The 18,412-nt window shown below is 51.7% G+C and overlaps 1 protein-coding gene across 5 annotated transcripts in view; it reads left to right on the plus strand.

The window, feature by feature from the left end:
* IGSF3 (immunoglobulin superfamily member 3) overlaps window positions 1-15,908 on the plus strand; it is a 93,385-nt gene extending 77,477 nt beyond the window's left edge. For all 5 annotated transcript variants that reach the window (XM_060625029.2, XM_060625033.2, XM_060625030.2 and 2 more), the window contains 4 exons: window positions 2,569-2,979; window positions 6,704-7,111; window positions 10,481-10,951; window positions 12,719-15,908. In XM_060625029.2, the coding sequence (XP_060481012.1) occupies window positions 2,569-2,979; window positions 6,704-7,111; window positions 10,481-10,951; window positions 12,719-12,969 (1,541 nt within the window). In that variant the 3' untranslated portion in view covers window positions 12,970-15,908. The remainder of the gene's footprint in view (window positions 1-2,568; window positions 2,980-6,703; window positions 7,112-10,480; window positions 10,952-12,718) is intronic.
* The last annotated feature ends 2,504 nt before the right edge of the window (window positions 15,909-18,412 follow it).

Below are 18,412 nucleotides of genomic sequence, written 5' to 3' on the forward strand. Positions count from 1 at the left end.
GGTCCAGGGGAGCACTTCAGTAGCAAATGTGCCAGTCTGACCCGTTGTCCTGTTGAGCTTTGAACGTGGGACTGAACCCAGAGACCAAAAAGAAATGGGAAGAGTGAAAATGGATTGCGTGTTCGTGATCCAGCAGGCTCTGCGCTGAACTCTTCTATAGACCGTTGCGTTTAACCTGTACAGCACTCCTGTGAGGTGCTGTTATCATGCAGATGAAAATTCCTGCGGGCCTTGAGGGCCCCCGGGCCCCCCCTGCCTCTGTGGAGGAGGGTGGTGTAGACAGACACACTGCCCAGGGCAGTACTGGACAGGACTCGGCGGATCTTCCTAATTAGTCGTGGGGGCTGCGGTCTCTGGGCTTCAGGGAAGGTCCTCCCTGCCCTTGAGATGCGGGAGGGAATTCAGAGCATAGAATAGGAGCTGACCCCTCGCCCACCTGTCAGGCATGCCCCACATTTCAAAAATGCCTCTCTTTCCAGCTTTTCAACACTTCACAATATTTTGACATGGGAAGGAAAGAAAAAAAAATGGCAATCCTTTGAAACATTTCTCTTCCTTGATCCTTGCTCTGGGACCATGTGACCGAACTGAAGCTTAGTCATAGGATTCCAGTTTAACATATGCAGTTACTATAGCAATTGAGGTTTCCTTAGTAACACTTGCAAAAATAATCTGGCCCCAATTAATAATACATTTTAAAGCTCTTTCTACTCTGCACTGAACAGCCCAGTTTTCTTGGACAAGAACCAGATAATTCAGGTGGTATCATTTGTGCTGATGTAGATATCATTTGCATGCGGTGAATTGGGTTGGAAAGGAATGAAAAGGGAGCTGGGTGTTCTAAGTATTGCCGGAATCCGATCTGAAAAGTCGACTGGCAAGCTCGTGTGCATCCAGTTTGCTGAGCTTGGAAGCTAACTGGTAAACCCTGCCCAGGATTCCCGGCGTGCCCTGGAGGACTCTGTGTGTTTGAAGAAGGGGGAACGCGGGAGACTGGGCTCCAACAAAAGACGAAACCAGAAGGGTGGGCCGTGGGACCTGGGAGTCCTCTCATGTTGGTGCGTTCTTGATGGCTTGAGAAGGTCTGTGGGGACGTGAGTTCAGCCAGCAGTCCTTTGTGAAGAGTGTCACCCGACTCACCACTGAGTTACTTGTCCCTAGAGTGGCTTTTGTAGTAATGGTGTGGGGTATCAGATCCCGCCATCCGCAACGTTTGTCTGTGCGGGACCAGGGCATCCAAGTGACTGTCTGGGGCTTTCAGAAATTTGAGTTGAGATGTGAAAAGGTGCTTGCACTGATAGCTCCCCAGGAGGAATTCAGAGTTACATCTTCCTTTTTTAAAACTTTTTCAGTACGGAGAGGATGGTCGGTAGCGGGAAAGCAGAGCCAAGTGTCATAAAGATGGAGTGGGTATGATCCCAGATTACCTACGTAAGATATATGTCATTTGACCTTGGCTTCCTGCCACCTCAAAGGCGAGCATAGCCATTAATTAGCAGGTAGGGTGGCACTCCGGAGTCTGCCCTCCCTTCCGGTTTTGGAGCAGGGTGGAGAGGGGAAGGACACTGGAGGTGGCTCCGTTCTGTCCCATTGCTCGGCATTTTCTTCTCTGCCTTCTCCCTCTCTCTGCCCCCTCCCTCTCTCTGCCCCCAGGAAGATCACCCCAGCAATCCCCGAACTACCTGCTACCATATTTCTCTCACATGCTCTCCCCCACATATCCCAGCAGACACTGATTGAGTGCTTTTCCATAGCCCAGGCGCTGTGCCAGGCTCTGGGGGTGCAGTGACGAGAACATCCCCTAGGCAGGACAGTGTTCTTCAGGGCATTCCTAGCACTTATTAGCATCAGGAAGGGCACACTCAGAATACTTGCAGACTGCAAGGGAAAAGCTTGATCTCTACCCACAGGGCGCTCAGAGGCTAGGGTGGAAGAGAGACTAAGGAAAAACTTCTGGAAGATAATGTAGAAGATGTGGTGCCAGGGCAGAGAGGGGCTGCTGGCCCAGTAGGATGGGAGGGAAAGAGGGGGCATGGAAGGACGAGGGCACAGAAGGATCGGGGGTGTGGAGGGAGATGGTGGAAGGACATATAGGCAGAGAGGACAGGTGAGCAGAGACCAGAGCTCAAGGAAGAGGTGCAGGGGGCTGGGGAGGGGTGGGGGTGCTGGAGGGGTGAGTCACTGAGATGAGTGAGGACAGTTGGGTAAGAGCCAAATCCTGGAGGGACTTTGTACTGTGAAAAGGAATTTTTTTTTCCTTTATGAGCTCAAGCAGTTGGGAGCCATTGAACTTCCTAGGCAGGCAAATGATTGAAGTTTCAGCTGGGTCCCCTGGAGGCTGCGTGCAGGTGAGGGGAGTAGGGAGGAGACAGGTGGAGGGATGTTGGGGTAAAACCGGCTCCGTGCAGCCTCCCTCACACCGAGCCATGCTTCGAAGGAAGCCTGTCCGGGCCGGCCCTCCCGGAACCGTGCGGGGCAAAACCAGGCTGGAGGCCGCACGTGAGGCTGGGGACGTTCCTGGGCAGGTGTGTGCGGTGATTGTGCTGAACCGCCCCCTTTCCTTTGCAGTGACGAAGCTGCAGGTGAGCAAGTCGAAGAGGACCCTCACTCTGGTGGAAAACAGGCCCATCCAGCTGAACTGCTCGGTTAAGTCTCAGACCAGCCCGAACTCCCACTTTGCGGTGCTCTGGTACGTTCATAAGCCCTCGGATGCCGACGGGAAGCTCATCCTGAAAACCACCCACAGCTCCGCCTTTGAGTACGGCACCTATGCCGAGGAGGAGGGCCTGAGGCCCCGGCTGCAGTTCGAGAGGCACGTTTCCGGGGGCTTGTTCAGCCTCACCGTGCAGAGGGCCGAGGTCAGTGACAGTGGCAGCTACTACTGCCACGTGGAGGAGTGGCTGCTGAGCCCCAACTATGCCTGGTACAAGCTGGCCGAGGAGGTTTCGGGGCGCACAGAAGTCACTGTGAAGCGGCCAGGTAAGACGAGGGCGCAGCCGGCACGGGGTTAGTACAGAGAGGCTTCCTGGGGGTGACGGAGCTCTGTGGGTTCCACACGGGGTGTGGGTGCAGGTGCAGAGACCTGCCTGGGGGTGACGGGGCTCTGTGGGGTCCACACGGGGTGTGGGTGCAGGTGCAGAGACCTGCCTGGGGGTGACGGGGTGCCGCAGGGTCCATGCGGGGTGTGGGTGCAGGTGCAGAGACCTGCCTGGGGGTGACGGGGTGCCGCAGGGTCCACGCGGGGTGTGGGTGCAGGTGCAGAGACCTGCCTGGGGGTGACGGGGTGCCGCAGGGTCCACGTGGGGTGTGGGTGCAGGTGCAGGGGCCGTCACCCTGGTACACTGTGGGCTGCCCGCTTTGTCTGCAGTGAGAGCGTCCTGGTGCTGAGGGCAACCCCAGGAAAGCGTCCTTGACTCTGCTCTTACGGACAGTGTCTCCCTTACCAGGGAGAGGCCCGAGGGGCGGCTGTGCTGAGCAAGAGGTGGCAAGGGAGGGTCCCTGGCAGCTCCTGGGTCTCCTTTTGGGTTAGCAGGTCACACCCCGGAGCTCAGGCTGGCGCCAGCTCCATAGCCAGCATTCTGACCCAGAGGGCACTTTCTAGTCTCTGTCCTCTGCTTCCCCTTTCTTTCTTACTACCCATTTCAGGAACCCTCCCTGTCTGCAAAGCGATCCGCCCCTCTGCCCCCTCTCAGACTGTGGGTGCGGCCCTCATTCTGCTGCCTGACAGACTGGGCCGGCACCTGACCTCTGCCGGAATGCTTCCCGGGGTGGGGAGCTTTCTACATCCGCAGGCGTCATGGGTGGAAAACCCCCCTCCATGTAATTTCCCTCCAGGTTTAGGTCTGCCCCTGGAGCAGCCCAGGATAACTTTGGGTCATATCTTTTCACATGTGAAGGGTGCCCCGTCAGTCTCCCTTTCCCCTTGTTAAAGAGCTCTAAGCCCCACCTGATGTAGCCTTAAGCTCCCTGTCCATCCCTCATATCTGCGTGGCCTGTGATTTGTTGTCGCTGCCTGTCCTTCCTGATGGGCGGGGGTGCTACCCTAAGTCCCATGTCCATGCATTTGTTTATATGCTGTCCTCTCTGCCTGGAATGCCCCTCTCCCACGGCCTCTCCCCTGTCTCTACCCCATCCCCAAGACTTCACTCGACATCACCTCCAGGAAGCCTTCCCTGCTTTCTCCCATATCGCCAGAGGTTCTTTTTTCGTTATAAAATACCTAATGTAACAATTATTTGTTTGCAATTCTTTTCTACTCTAAGCACTTTGAGGACAGGGCTGTGTCTTTGTATTTTCAGCCACTGGCATGGTGCCATTAATAAATATTGATTGAATAAGGAACAGATGGCTGCTTTCCTTGGACACCCCAGGGCCTTTGTAGTTACTGTTCTCTTAGCCTGGAACAGGTTGACCATAGATCTTCATTTATCTCATTCTTCCTCAGAGAGGTGTTTCTAGCTCATTTTAAAATTTTTTTTTTCAACGTTTTTTATTTATTTTTGGGACAGAGAGAGACAGAGCATGAACGGGGGAGGGGCAGAGAGAGAGGGAGACACAGAATCCGAAACAGGCTCCAGGCTCCGAGCCATCAGCCCAGAGCCCGACGCGGGGCTCGAACTCACGGACCGCGAGATCGTGACCTGGCTGAAGTCGGACGCTTAACCGACTACGCCACCCAGGCGCCCCATAGCTCATTTTAACTAAAATAGCATCCTAGTCACTTTGTACCCCTTTCTCTGTCCCCTGCATAGCACACACCCCCACCTGGCATTCTGTTTCTTTACTTATTCATATGTAAGGAATTATAAACTGCTTATTCGTATTTATACATATGGAAATTCACTCATCATGAAATATGTGTTATATATAGAAGTGTGCGTGCGTGTGTGTGTGTGTGTGTGTGTGTGTGTGTGTGTATTTTTTACCTTTCTGTTCCCATGGCTTGTCTCCCAGGAAGCCTCAATAAACACTTGTTCAGACAGCACATAGGACCAGATGCAGAGGCCTGGACGTGGCCTGGCCCCCCTTTTCCCTCCAGATGTTGTATTGCTAAGACTGCCCCAGTGCAGATTGTCACCCCCCTCAGTGGCACTTTTGGGAACCCTTCTGCTGATGTATTGCAGAGGAAGCTCTGGTCTGCCTGGTCCCTCTTGGTATTTCCAGAGACCTCAGGCCAGTCCTTGGGACTTTTGAAAACTGGCATTTGTCATTTGGCCTACACGGGTTCTCTTAGGTTTCTGTTCTTCCTGTCTGTTTTCAGTTCTGGTCACTTTGTCTGGTGGGAGGACATGATCCCCCCGCCCACCAGATGTGTCATCCTTTCCCTTCACTTGTTTGTGCAGAAACTAAGAGAATCTTGGTGGATCCTGAATTTATTGAGGGACTCCCCCCATCTGAGACTACAGACCCACAGTGAGCTCACTGGGGCAGGAAGGATGTTTGTCAAAATCCGTGTAGGGAGAGCCATCTCTGGGGAATACTAACACCTTAAACAGAAAACGCACAAGACCCTGATTAAAACAACACGTTCCTCCTTTTCAGTTGAGAGTTTTTGTTTCTTTTTTTTTTTTTTTCCTTCCTCTGCTTCTCCTTTCTCTACACACCACCCCTCTCCTTTTTTTTTTTTTTTTTTTTTTTTTTTTTTTGCTGATGAGAAAGAATATGCTTCTAGAGCTTTGGGAAAACACAAAGAAGAAAATAATCTTTCAACCCAGGATAACTAGAATTAACATCTACACACACACACATACACACACACACATACACACACACATGTATATGTATATTCTGGGGAGACCAGTTATTTAAAACAGTTTTTCTGTTATTTTTAATTTTTGACCTTTTAATACCAAAGGGTATTGCCTTCCATTGTAAAATACTCGGGAAGTTTTGAAATGTAAAAAGTAAAACGTGACGGTGTGCGGCCCTCTCCCTCTTCAAATGTCACTCCAAAGGTCTCCTTCCCCAGGTGTTCCTGCAGTTCTGTAGCTGTTTGATCTCTCTGGTCCAGATAGACTCATTAGGACCTTTTATGAAATTACATGCCTGTCATCTGGGTGTACCATCATTAACGACACTTTTCTCTCTAGAGGAGGATCTGATGGGCTGAGCTGTCAAGTCAGTGGTTCCATCCATATCGGGCTTTTCTTCACTAATGTCAGATCAGTTCTGTTCCCACCTCGAGAGGGAACCCGAGAAAGCAAGGACTGCGGTTCCTAAGGCCAACTCGGGGACATATTTAAACTGCTTCCTCTGTAGTTCTTTGGTGGTGGACAGTCCGGTATATTCTAGCCATCCTGTGGTCAGTTTTTAAAATTTGCTCTGGGCTTGAAAGGGGGTCTCAGCACGCCCTTTCCTGCCTGTCCCTTCGCAGCCACCCCTCTGGTCAGCTGTATGCTTATGGTCTGCTGTCACTGGGTGTGGAGGCATCCATAGGTCATGCTTGTCCTCCTCTGTGCATCTGAATCAACGAGATATAAATTGGGGGACCGCTGTTACCATGAACTGCTGACAGTCCGGGCACTTGGACACGCGATCCAGGAGCGCGTTATGTGTAGGGCGCTCCACCTGGAAGTGTTTCTGCTGATGGAGTGTGCCGCTGCCCTTTAGCACGGGGAGGGCAGCCGTCGGCCTGCGTTTGCAAAACGTGCATGAGAGCACCTGTTGTGCCTCGCTGCTAATGTGCCTTTCCTCCCCTTTCCAGACAGCCGCCTGAAGCTCAGCCAAGCGCAGGGGAATCTGTCGGTCCTGGAGACGCAGCAGGTGCAGCTGGAGTGTGTGGTGCTGAACCGCACCAGCGCTGCGTCCCAGCTCGTGGTCGAGTGGTTTGTGTGGAAGCCCAACCACCCGGAGCGGGAGACTGTGGCCCGCCTGAGCCGCGAGGCCACCTTCCACTATGGAGAGCAGGCGGCCAAAAACAACCTGAAGGGGCGGCTGCATCTGGAGAGTCCTTCGTCCGGCGTGTATCGGCTGTTCATCCAGAACGTGGCGGTGCAGGACAGCGGGACCTACAGCTGCCGCGTGGAGGAGTGGCTCCCCAGCCCCAGCGGCGTGTGGTATAAGCGGGCAGAGGACACTGCCGGGCAGATGGCTGTTACTGTCATGCGGCCAGGTGAGGCTTCACATCCCCAGGCCCTCACTGCTCTGGGCGTTTCCCCTCATAAGTGTCCTACTTTGTGTGCTGCGCAACATACGTTGTTTGCGGTTAAACATAGGAGCATTTACATTTTGCGTTTACAATTGTCTCAGATTTTTTCCCCCCTAAGCGAATGGGAAATTGCACATCTGGCTTTGGCCTAAGGTGATCCTGTTTCTTCGCTAGAGTAACATTTTTCACTTGTTGCAGAACACAGAATATTTTCTCTTTAAAGAATACATTCAGATTCAGGAGGTGGTAGATATGCAAAAACTTTTGAAACAGTAGTGCGGTTCAAAAAATTGGGCTTGTAGGTTTTCATTGGAAAACAATGGATTCATGTGCTTTAAATAGAAAATGATGAAATTTAGTCTTTCACTTCCTAATAATTTTATTGGTGCCGATGACTGTTCTGACTGCACTGTGTGGCTTTTCTTGTCCTTACTGTTGTTCCTAAAGTGGCTAAATGCACATAATTACTCAGTATAATGATCGTTACACATTTAAACCCATAATTAAAGCAGAGGTGAGCAGGATTCCTGTGTCCTCTGCAATATCACCTCCTCATTCACGTCAGAGCGAAAAGTCAGTGCCTCCCCCCCGCAGCGGACGTGGGGCAGGAATGAACTTTGTGGCTGGGCCAGTGCGAACGCTCCGTCTTGCCCATTTTCTGAGCATCCCAGGGCCTCTGTTGGTGGTCTGGTGGGAGCATTCGTCATGTTTCCACACCTGCGTGGAGCGGCTGTCTGCCTTGGTGGGACACGGGGGCCTCGCAGCTGTGCTCACCCCATGCGTCACGGAACACACACTTCGAGAGTGAACGTGCCCTTTGTTACAGGAAAGGGCATTATCTCTCTGCTGTGTGTCTTGCCGAAGCTGGACAGGAAATCACCTCTGCCTGGGGTTACTCCTATTTGCCATGAGCTTATGTGTTTTCTCTTTTCGCCTTGCTTAGAAACTGCCGCGTGTCTTCTTCCAAAGGTAAATTGGCAGAGACGTGGCATCTGAGTGTGCTCTTCTCCCCGGAGGCTCACCCGCTTGCACCTTGCCAAACCAGGGCTCCAGGTGGCCCAGGGGCAGACAGACATTTCTGGACTGCCCACTGCATTGCAGCTTAACCTACAGGGGAGGGGGAGAAGCACGCTTCTTTCTTATGGCTTATACCTGAAGCAGGAAAGAGTGCTAAAGTCTGCACAGGGAGATGGTTTGGCCTCTGGCAGAAGGGGACGGACACGGGCCACCACATTAGTGAGAGACATGCTACAGGGAGTGGGGGGAGGACACGGGAAAGTGGGCCTGTTTCATTCAAAACACTTGTATTGAGTCATCACTAAGCACGCGAAGGAGCCAGGAAATTTACATGAAAAGTTAAGCACCGGGGCACCTGCGTGGCTCAGTCAGTTAGGCGCCTGACTCTTGGTTTCTGCTCAGGTCATGGTCTCATCGTTCTTGAGTTCAAACCCCTGTTGGTTGTGGAGCCTGCTTGGGATTCTCTCCCTCCCTCTGTCTCTCTCTACTCCTCCCCCACTCAGGCTTGCTCTCTCTCTTTCAAAATAAATATATAAACTTAAAAAAAAAAGTGAATGCTTACACTGTAAGCATTCAGACGAGAAGAAAGCAAAGGGAGAGTAGGTGGGGAAGAGGCCCTTCCGGGGTCTCTGCCATCTTGCCATTGTGTGGCATCACATTGGCCAGCTGCTGGGAGCTTTGGGACACCAGCTTGGTAGGCTCTGCAGGGCGAAGGTGCCCTAGGATGTGCCTTAATCTGTAGGATTCCTCTCTGATGGCTCGGGACACAGTCAGCCGTGATCTCTGCAAGGATGAACCGATGTGCAAGGGAGCAGGAGTCTCTATGATAGGGTATTCTCCACCCTGCCACGTTGCCTTCCAGCGTGTTCTCCCCCACCGGTGCTGGGCCGAGGCACACTTCCCACCACCTGTACCCAGGTCCTGAGCTTTCAGGTGCCCGTGACGCACACCAAGATTCTGGATGGGGGTGTGCGGGGGCTTGGCGGAGCCCCACAAAGGTGGGGGCGCCCAGCTTTGTGTTCACCTGTGAGCGACATGAAGCCAATTCATTGAAAGCCCAGGACAGTACCTGGGAAGTGGTCCTATTTGGTCTTTATCCAAGCAGAATCCGATTTGGTATCTCTGCTTTTGTGGCTGTTATGTTGGCATCTTTTGCGAGCATTTCATCAACAGGGCCAAACAGGCCATTTAGGAGGGAGGGAACGGATTATTTGTTGAGTACCTACCCCAGTGAGCCAAACAAAGGCAGGGGGGAGGCAGCAAAATGAAGATAGAGATTATAGCTGCCCGGTGGTGTCTGTGAGGTCTGACTCACCTGCTTGGGTAACCTCTCCACGGCTGTTTTGTGTCTCCGATCTCTGTCGGGAAGATGCTGTCCGGGACATCCTTCTGGGGTCTGTGCTCAAGGTGAGGGGCACTTTCGGGTCTGTTGTCTATGGCTGGGCTTCAGTCCTTAGCGAATACTTACCTCCTCGGTTCCCTGGGGCATAGGTAACCATCTACATGCACACAGTTTAGACTCCAGAACTGCTGAAGGGTGAATTCCTTGTCCAGGGTTGCCATAACAAATTAGCACAAGCTTCGTAGCTTAAAACAACAAAAATTTATTGTCTGATGGTTCTGGAGGCTAGTGGTCTAGAAGCAAATTATCAGCAGGGCCAGGCTTCCCCCGCTGAAGTTTCTAGGGAAGAATCCTTCCTTGCCTCTTCCAGCTTCTCTGTGGTCCCAAGTATTCCCTGGCTTGTGGCTGCATTGCCCCAGTTCACACGGCCTTCTCTCTGTGTGGCCCCTTCTCTTCTCATCAGGACACCGGTCGTTGCATGTAGTGCCCACCCTAAATCCAGTAGGAGTTCATCACACCTGCAAAGACTTTATTTCCAAATAAGGTCACAGTCTGAAGTTCCAGATAGGCATGAATCTTGGGGGTGGGGGGACCCTTCAGCCACTGCAAGAGGTTACAGTGAAAGTAAGTGTCCCTTCCTCCCCGGATTCCCATGAGCAGCCGTGTTACCCACCTCTTGTGAGTTCTTCCACAGATATTTTGTGCAAGTGTAACCAAATCCACGTGTCCGAACAAAACACATTTTCTACTGCATACAGTGGCACACAGGGTGCACAGCTCTCCTGTAGTCTAGCCATCTTTCTTGGGCCCTTCCTCATCTCTGCCACGTACTACTGCCTTACTCCTTCCAGTAGTAGGTGTGTATTGTATGTTACTGTGTTACTAGAGTGTATTTGGTGATGGACACAGGGGTTGTTTTGAGCAGAGAAACTAAAACAGCCTCTTCCTCCTTTTTTGCCCCTCACCGCCCCCAGACGCCGCCCTGCAGGTGGACACGGTGGTCCCCAATGCCACGGTGTCCGAGAAGGCAGCTTTCCAGCTGGACTGTAGCATCGTTTCTCGATCAAGTCAGGACTCCCGCTTTGCCGTGGCCTGGTACTCTCTGAGGACTAAAGCTGGAGGGGAAAGGGGAGGCCCTGGCCTGGGAGAACAGGAGGAGGAGGAGGGGGACGAGGAGGAAGAAGAGGACCTCACAGAGCGGACGGCCCTGCTGAGCGTGGGCCCGGATGCTGTCTTTGGCCCAGAAGGCAGCCCGTGGGAGGGCCGGCTTCGCTTCCAGAGGCTCTCCCCCTTGCTCTACCGGCTCACCGTGCTGCAGGCCAGCCCCCGGGACACGGGGAACTACTCATGCCGCGTGGAGGAGTGGTTGCCCGGCCCCCAGAAGGAATGGTACCGGCTGACGGAGGAGGAGTCGGCCCCCATCGGCATCCGTGTTCTGGACACAAGTGAGTTTTCCCAGGTTACAGGGGAAGGAGGTCCCTGCTGGTTCCAACTGTTGATTCCAGCGGTCTGGAAGAATGAAATCAGAGCTCGATTATGGCTCAGTAAGTGGTATTCCCACCTGTCCCAGGCATTTGGGCTTTGAAACACCAGTTCGTGGAATTGACTCTTGACTGCCCCACGTGGGTAGGAATTAAAGTGGTCACAAGCCTGATGTCCCACCAGATTCTATTTTAGTGAGAGCTCATCGTCCAAGTATATTGGTAGGTGTTACTGGTGGCTCTATAGCCAGCCTGGTCCCTCTTTAGCCAGTTACCGTGTTTCAGACTCCTAAGAAGGGAGAAAAAAAAAACCAAAACAATGAAGCCTGAGTACAGTCTGTGTTCTTGGTTCATGTGTATTTTGGAGGGTGATTTCGAGGTTTAGGGGGATGTCGCATGGTTGGGAGAACCAGCTAGTAGAAGGGCAGTGGGTGATGCCACAGGGCATCTGGGAAGGGCTTAGCGGCGGCCCTGCTCCCTTGGTCCAGGACTCGGACTTCTCACCCGGTCAAGGAACTCCATGGACAGAGACCAGAGGAAATAATGGCTGTGCTGAATAATTTGTTCTAACAGGGCACTCTTACAGTTGCCTTTTGTCAGAGCGTGGGACATGGCAGACTGAAGGCGGTGTTTGTTACAGTAGAATTAGCCTGGAACGCAGAAAGACAGAATCTGCTAGAAACTGTAACTTCGTTTCCGTTTCAGCCAATGCATTTTACTAGGTAATTCTGACTTGAATGTTTGAGCTTTGTCAGCTTTTTCTTTTCTTTGACTACCTCCTGTTGATTAGATGGAACCATATGAAATTGAGGTTTTGTAAGTGAAAAGTGGGTGGAGCGGGGAACTATCAGCGATTTCATGTACTGTGGAAATCTAATAAGCATGTGCTGAGTTTTCTTCATAATACTGATGACAACAGCTGTGCAGTAGAAAAGAACGCAGAGAAAAGCCTAAAAGAGACTCAGACCCCTGACAAACTAGTGCATGACCCAAAAGGACAAGGGAAGGTGTTTAGACCCGTCTGCCCACCGCGGATGCCCATATTTATTACGTTTCATAGAACGTGGTGATCAGCCAGCAGCCTTATTTTCCAGGGAAAAGGGCAGGTTACCAGGGGCTGGGCCCCTGCTGAGGCCTTGTGGGTCTGGGAAGTGGGGGGGCCGGTTTCATCCTCTTCCATATCCAGAATGAATTCTGTAGCCACAGACACACTTTTGGACACTTGTAAATGGTCCGTAATGGCATTTTAGTTGATAATGTTAACCACTGCTAAGGTTACTCAAGTAACCATCGTCTCTGGTAAAACTGCTCTGAGAAGCTGGCGGGGAGAGAATGTGTCACTTCCCAGAGAAGCCCACTTGGAGCAGAGCTCGGCGCCAAGAGACATGGGAAACACCACCGGGCAGGAGGTGCGGACTCGGTGCAGTCAGCATCTTCTTGTAGGGGCAGCTGGGTTCACGGTCAATAAACTACATTTTCTTATATGACTTTCCAAGCCGCAGTCCTGGCTCCCAGTGGGAAATGGGGGCACCGCTTTGAATGAACTTCCAGCTGTGAGTGGAAGGAGGCGCTGCCGTGAGAACACGGCCAGGAGGGTGGTCCCCCCACCCCTGGCAGCGGCAAGGGAAGGACAGGGTGGGCGCGGGGGGCGCGGGTGGGCTGGGCCAGGTCTTGAGGCGCAGAGGTGGGCGGTCCAGGCTCCCCGCCCTCACTGTCCTGCCTCTGTTTCAGGTTCCACCCTGCAGTCCATCATCTGCTCCAACGACGCACTCTTCTACTTTGTCTTCTTCTACCCCTTCCCCATCTTCGGCATCCTCATCATCACCATCCTGCTGGTGCGCTTCAAGAGCCGTAACTCCAGCAAGAGCTCCGACGGGAAGAATGGGGTGCCCCTGTTGTGGATCAAAGAACCACACCTCAACTACTCCCCCACATGCCTGGAGCCCCCTGTGCTCAGTATCCACCCAGGAGCCATAGACTAAGGGGACCGCAGCGGCCCTCAGCCGCGGAGGAGCTGACAGTCTCCCTTCCTGCCTCTTGCTCTGTGATCGGACGGCGGGCAGACGGCGCTGCAACTCTTGGAGTGCTCTCCTGGCAGCCAACAGTCAGACTTGAGCAACATTCCAAGTCCCGGATCCCGCACAGAGACAGACCGCCTCTAGGTGGCAGTCGTGGTCGGTTAGCTGTTTTGGAGCAGATGTCCTTATCCTGCAGAATTAGGCTTCTTGTTTTTGTTTTTGGTAATGTAGTGAGTAGCTCCAGATGCCACATCTACTCACTGATTTATATCGTATTCTCAGATAGATGTTACAGGGGTTCTTATTCTTTGTAAGGGACTCTTTTTAAATCCCTCCGGTTTACCCTTCTTGGGTTCCGTAACGTTGCGGACGAATTTCTCGTAACATACCGCCGATGGCCAAAGGGAGGACGGACTTTTTGGTGCAAAGGAATCTCTTCCAGGACTCTTTGTTTCTGCATACTTGAAAATACTACTCACGGATCAGAAACATGCCCAAACGTTTTTTACTTTCTTAACGAGACTTGAAAATTATGTGTCATGCGGGCCCAATTTGTATCTTATCTTTTCCCTCAGCTGGAGTTGTTGGAACCACTTTGTAGTCAAGATGAAAGCATTGAATTTTGCTTCAAAGAACTGTGTACGTACGGGAGGAATCCTGCATAACCCCATTAGAGTAGACGATGCCCGACCGGACTGTCAGGGAAGCAAAAGTAGGCTTCGTTCCAACCTTGCCAAAAAATTATATATTAAAAAACAAAAAAACAAACACAACTTTGTTGGAGAACAAGTCAAAAGCCCCAAACAGCACACGCTTTGCTGGCTAACCTGGACAGAAGGCTGCATTTAGCAGCCACTGACTTTCAGATTGATCAAAGCCAGTGATTAGTGAAGGAAGGAAACAAGGCTAGTTGTCGGCTTGATCTGTTTCGCAGGAGCGGCCTCGAACTGGTAACTGTGCGCGGGTGGGCTTCTATTTTAAGGTGCTTTGCCACATTCTTAAAGGACAGTGGCCAGTGAGCCTGAAAAGGGGGCCGTGCTGAGCTGAACACACAGGGCCCAAGCAGCCACCGTATGCACCCTACACCGGAGGGCACGGGGCCCGGCAGACCGCTGAGTTCCTCCAGGAGTCGGTGGTGGGAGGGCGGTGGTTTCCAGAGCCTGGAACTTGGAGACCAGGGGAGAGATCACCACCACCCTGGAGATACGAAGACTAGGTTTTTCTTCTTCCTTCCAGCTAGATTTCCCTCCAAGGTAACGGTGTCTTTCTCATTCACCATTTCTCTCTCCATGTGTCTCACTGCCGTAAGAGTATCTGCCTAGGAGAGGTCCAGACACAGCCCGTTATGTAACTCTTGCAGACCACCTAGTCTCGGCTTAGAGTCACCTCATGCCGGTGCAGGGTTTTGCCCTTCCCCTTCTTAGATCTTGTTTGTGGTCTTAGGTGATTTGGTTGTTCACGGTTACGGTGGCTTTTTATTCGAATGCCCATTAGAGCCCAACAAGGCCCCAGTCGCCCTGTTCGTTCACACTATGGAGCAGGGTGCTTAGCACCCGCCCCCCCCCCCCCCACCCCACTCCTGTGCCCTTTTGCTCACCCCAGGGGAGAAGCGTGCCCTGACTTTCCTATATTTTGCTGGCCAAGAACGTCATCCCCTTTCCTCCGGGAACTTGCATCTTGAACCCCAAGGGTACACCCTGCTTAGAAAAAGCCACTGGGGATTCCGGAGTGAAGTCTGAGCAGAGGGATTGTTGTCTGTCCTGAGACGGAACAGACTCCACGGGAGGCCGTGTGGGTGCCCATCCGCATCGGGGTCTTTGGGTGTGCAGGTGGTGGCCTGGGTTTTCAGCAGACGCCTTGCTATGCCGCAGCCCAGGGGAAGCAAGGTGATGGACTGGCTTATGTAGTAGACCGGTCTCCTCTTCCTCCCCGCACACCAGTACTGTCCTCTGAGACCCTGTGTAGGCACCACACCTTAATCCCTAACACGCTCATTTCCATGTATTATGTATGCTGCAGCAACGCTTTGGGGGTACAGTCAGGCTCAGGGGTGAGGGAAGGAGGCAGTCCTTTGCCCCATTTCTTCATTACAGGCGCGTGGGCTTTCTGTGGGAAATCAGCCCCTGCCTTGTAGCCTGAGTGCTTGAGGGAAGATGCCCGGCTTTCCTCTGTGTGAAGGGTGTGAAGGGAAAGATGCCAGAGGGCTGGGACTGGCTGTGTAACTACTAAGAGCCCAGCTTGCCCACAGGTATAGAAAAGTAGGTGATGCACGCAATTAAAGATGTGGAGTGGTTACAGGAAATTTGAAAGGAAGAAAAGAAACCGAAGCCAGTATTTTAGTAGTTTTTTTTTTTTTTTTTTCCCCGTGTGTATTTTCTGTTGGGCTGGGGGATACCATCAAAGGGTGAGCTTTTCAGCTTTCTGTGAAGATCCCCAGGACCTTGTTTGGCCATTTCTATGGAAATGTGGTGTCAGATGAGCGGTAATGGTGCCCTCCAGTGGCTGGGAGACCTCATTGCACATGGCCTTGCCGGAGCTCGGAGCATTGGACCAGGAGAGGAAAAATTGCCAACTGGTTCTCTGGACGTACTTACCTACGGCTACAATGTTGCATTAATGAAAAACTACACTGTGCTAGGCCCATTCCGGACACGGATACGACCGGCACCCTCTTTCATCAGGGTGTTTCTGTAGCAGGTTTTCATATTCTTTTCAAACAATGGTTTCTCTGCGTTTATTGTTGAAAAAAACAGGTGGGGTAAGAAAACTACCCATGCATGATGTAGAGAGCTGTTGATTTGTTTTTGTTTGTTTGTTTTTTTAAAGGAAAACTATTTGTAAAATGTTGCACTAAAATGTTTTATATACACTTCAGAGACCTGTAGTAAATTATGTTGAAAATATGGCTGTTTACAGTTACTGGAGTACACGGTCCTTCTTTCTCCTCCCCTACCCCCACCCCTCCCACCCCTTAACAGCCTCTCTTGCTCTGTGACACTGTCCCCTGGGGGTCTGGAGTTCTGCTCCTGACTTTGGCCTGCTGGGCTCCAGGGTCAAGAATTGCAGCCTTTACCGCCACATCCTGCCCCACAGCCTAAAGCGTGCCTTTGTACAAACGATGACTTAAAAAAAAAAAAAAAAAAAAAAAAACGTTTTCTCGACACTTGACTGTCATCTGCTGAGAACTTGTAAAAGGCTACGCGGCCTCTAGATCTGTGCAACACACAACACGCCCGGAGTCCCCAGAGGCGGTTTCAGAATGGAACTTGTGAGCCTAGCTTTCCTTTTTAGCGGGGTGGGACAGGATGGGGTGGGAGGAAACTGGCGGAGAAGGGGAGAAAGAACAGCAGGAACAGAGGCGGAGGGCCTCTGCAGCAAGACCACACCATCTCTCCCAAACGATGTGCTGCTGTCCTGACCCGGGAAATTGTCAGCAACCATTTTCCAGGATGGAGGACAGAGCAGCACCAGCACACCAGCCTCTGTGTCCTGCACACCTGGAATGCTGGGATGTTTGTGGGGCCGGGGCGGGGGGGCGGGGGGGGGAGTTCAGCCCTTCTGCAAAGTGAGAATGACAGAATGATTAAAGCCACACCAGCCATACAGCATTAGGCAGAACCCATCTGTAATTCTTTAAATGGCACAGAATATGCAAAAGCAACTAGAGGGATGGTAAAAAGCAGAGGGAGGCGCTTCCTTTTCTTTTTCTTCTTTTTAAAAATCAAACCTTTCAGAGGCTTTAATGTGTGTTTTCCCCAGCTCCACAGCCCTATCTGCAGCATCCTTATCAACTCCTTGCAGCTGCTGGCCTGGCTAGGACTTGAAATGTGATTGTTTATCCCTTGGGTATCCAGAATGGCTCCATGTTAAGCCTTACATATTACTTTTGCCTAATTTTTTCCCCAAATGCTCTCTTTCTGCCAGGGAACATTTTAAAAAGGGAAGACGACTGCCCCTCTACGCCTTTGGTGCAAATCTGCCCAGTGTTTATGTAAGTGAAGTGAACGGACACTTCCGAAGCAAGAGGCAGAGACAATTTCCATGTATGTGGGATTAGGGGTAGTGTTGTGCTCAGTGCATTCTGAAATGTCTAAGCTTCCTTGGGGGGAGGGGGGTGGTAGTTACAAGGTTGGCAAGAACTAGAGCCAGGGTACCAGAGAGGGACATGCTTGGAAGAGCAGCCACCCCATGCCACATGAACAGGCTGAAATGAGGCCCCCTTTCTTACCCCTAGTTCATGATTATCTACACTGACAAGCTGATAAAACTGGACCTCTCAATACTGGCCACGGGACGAAAAATACGTCCACTCTCCTTTTGATGGCGAGTCCTCAGTATATGAATAGAGCCTTTTTGGCTCGTTGTGTAATTCAGGTCCACCTTTCTGAGCCACTTTTGATTCATGAAGTCAGCTAGGCCATGCATATAAACTCTTCTAAAAATGCTTGATAGAAGCACAGCATTTCTCTTAATAAAAGACCTGACACCGATTGTCAGTCTTGGTCAGAGGAGCGTCCAGCCAAAGAATCCTATCTCACCCAAAGGCTGGAGACCATGACCTGAAGCATACTTCCCAGCCCCAGGTGACTGGGCAGTCCTTTCCTCTGCCCTGCTCTTGAGAGGGTTGGCGGCTCCTGCTGGCCAGTCCCAGCAACGGCACAGCTGCCTATCCCAAAGTTGCACCCGCTCTCCTGCCAAAGGGCGAGAGTGGCAATTTGGATTTCACGTTAGTTGGACTCCCAGTCCTGCCCCTTACTGTGTGTCCTTGGACAAGTAGTTTACCTTCTCTGAGCCTCCGTTTCCCCCTCTGTGAAACTAGGGACAGCAAGAAGATAAAATTATTTCAGGTAACGCATTTAACTAACACAGGGCCTGGCTTAGCGCTCAGCAGGTGTTTGCTAGGATCACTTCTTGGTTCAAAAACTCTCAGGGGCTCTCCAGTGTCTAAAAGTTTGACCCTACCCTAACTTTCCCGGTTGGTCTGAGTTCCTACCAGCCAGGGGCAGAGCAGAAACTTGATTTCCTCACGTTTTGTGCTATTCGCTGCCCCTGCCTCACGTTCCCAGTATCTACACATAGTAGGGGGTGTCTTAAGCTAGCATGCTTCATGGTACGTGACATTGGTCCCAGAAACTTCACCGATAGAGATAGCTTTTAAGATGTTATGGCTGATTTAAGAACTAAGGAATTCTTACGGTTCAAGTGTTTTGAATGGTTTTGGGATCCTCACTTGATGTTGGAGATGACATCAGCAAGAAAGCACACTTCCACTCAGTTTCACAAGTGACATGTTAGTGTTTACTAGGACAGGAGGGAGTCCTGTTCATGGGGAGAGCTTCCAGGTCCCGTGGAACTTAGAGTTCCCCTGACTCCCATCACTGGACAGAGGCAATTCCTGTGCAGACAG

This window comes from Panthera onca, chromosome C1 (genome assembly GCF_046562875.1).
Source record: "Panthera onca isolate mPanOnc1 chromosome C1, mPanOnc1 haplotype 2, whole genome shotgun sequence".
NCBI classification, from domain to species: domain Eukaryota; kingdom Metazoa; phylum Chordata; class Mammalia; order Carnivora; family Felidae; genus Panthera; species Panthera onca.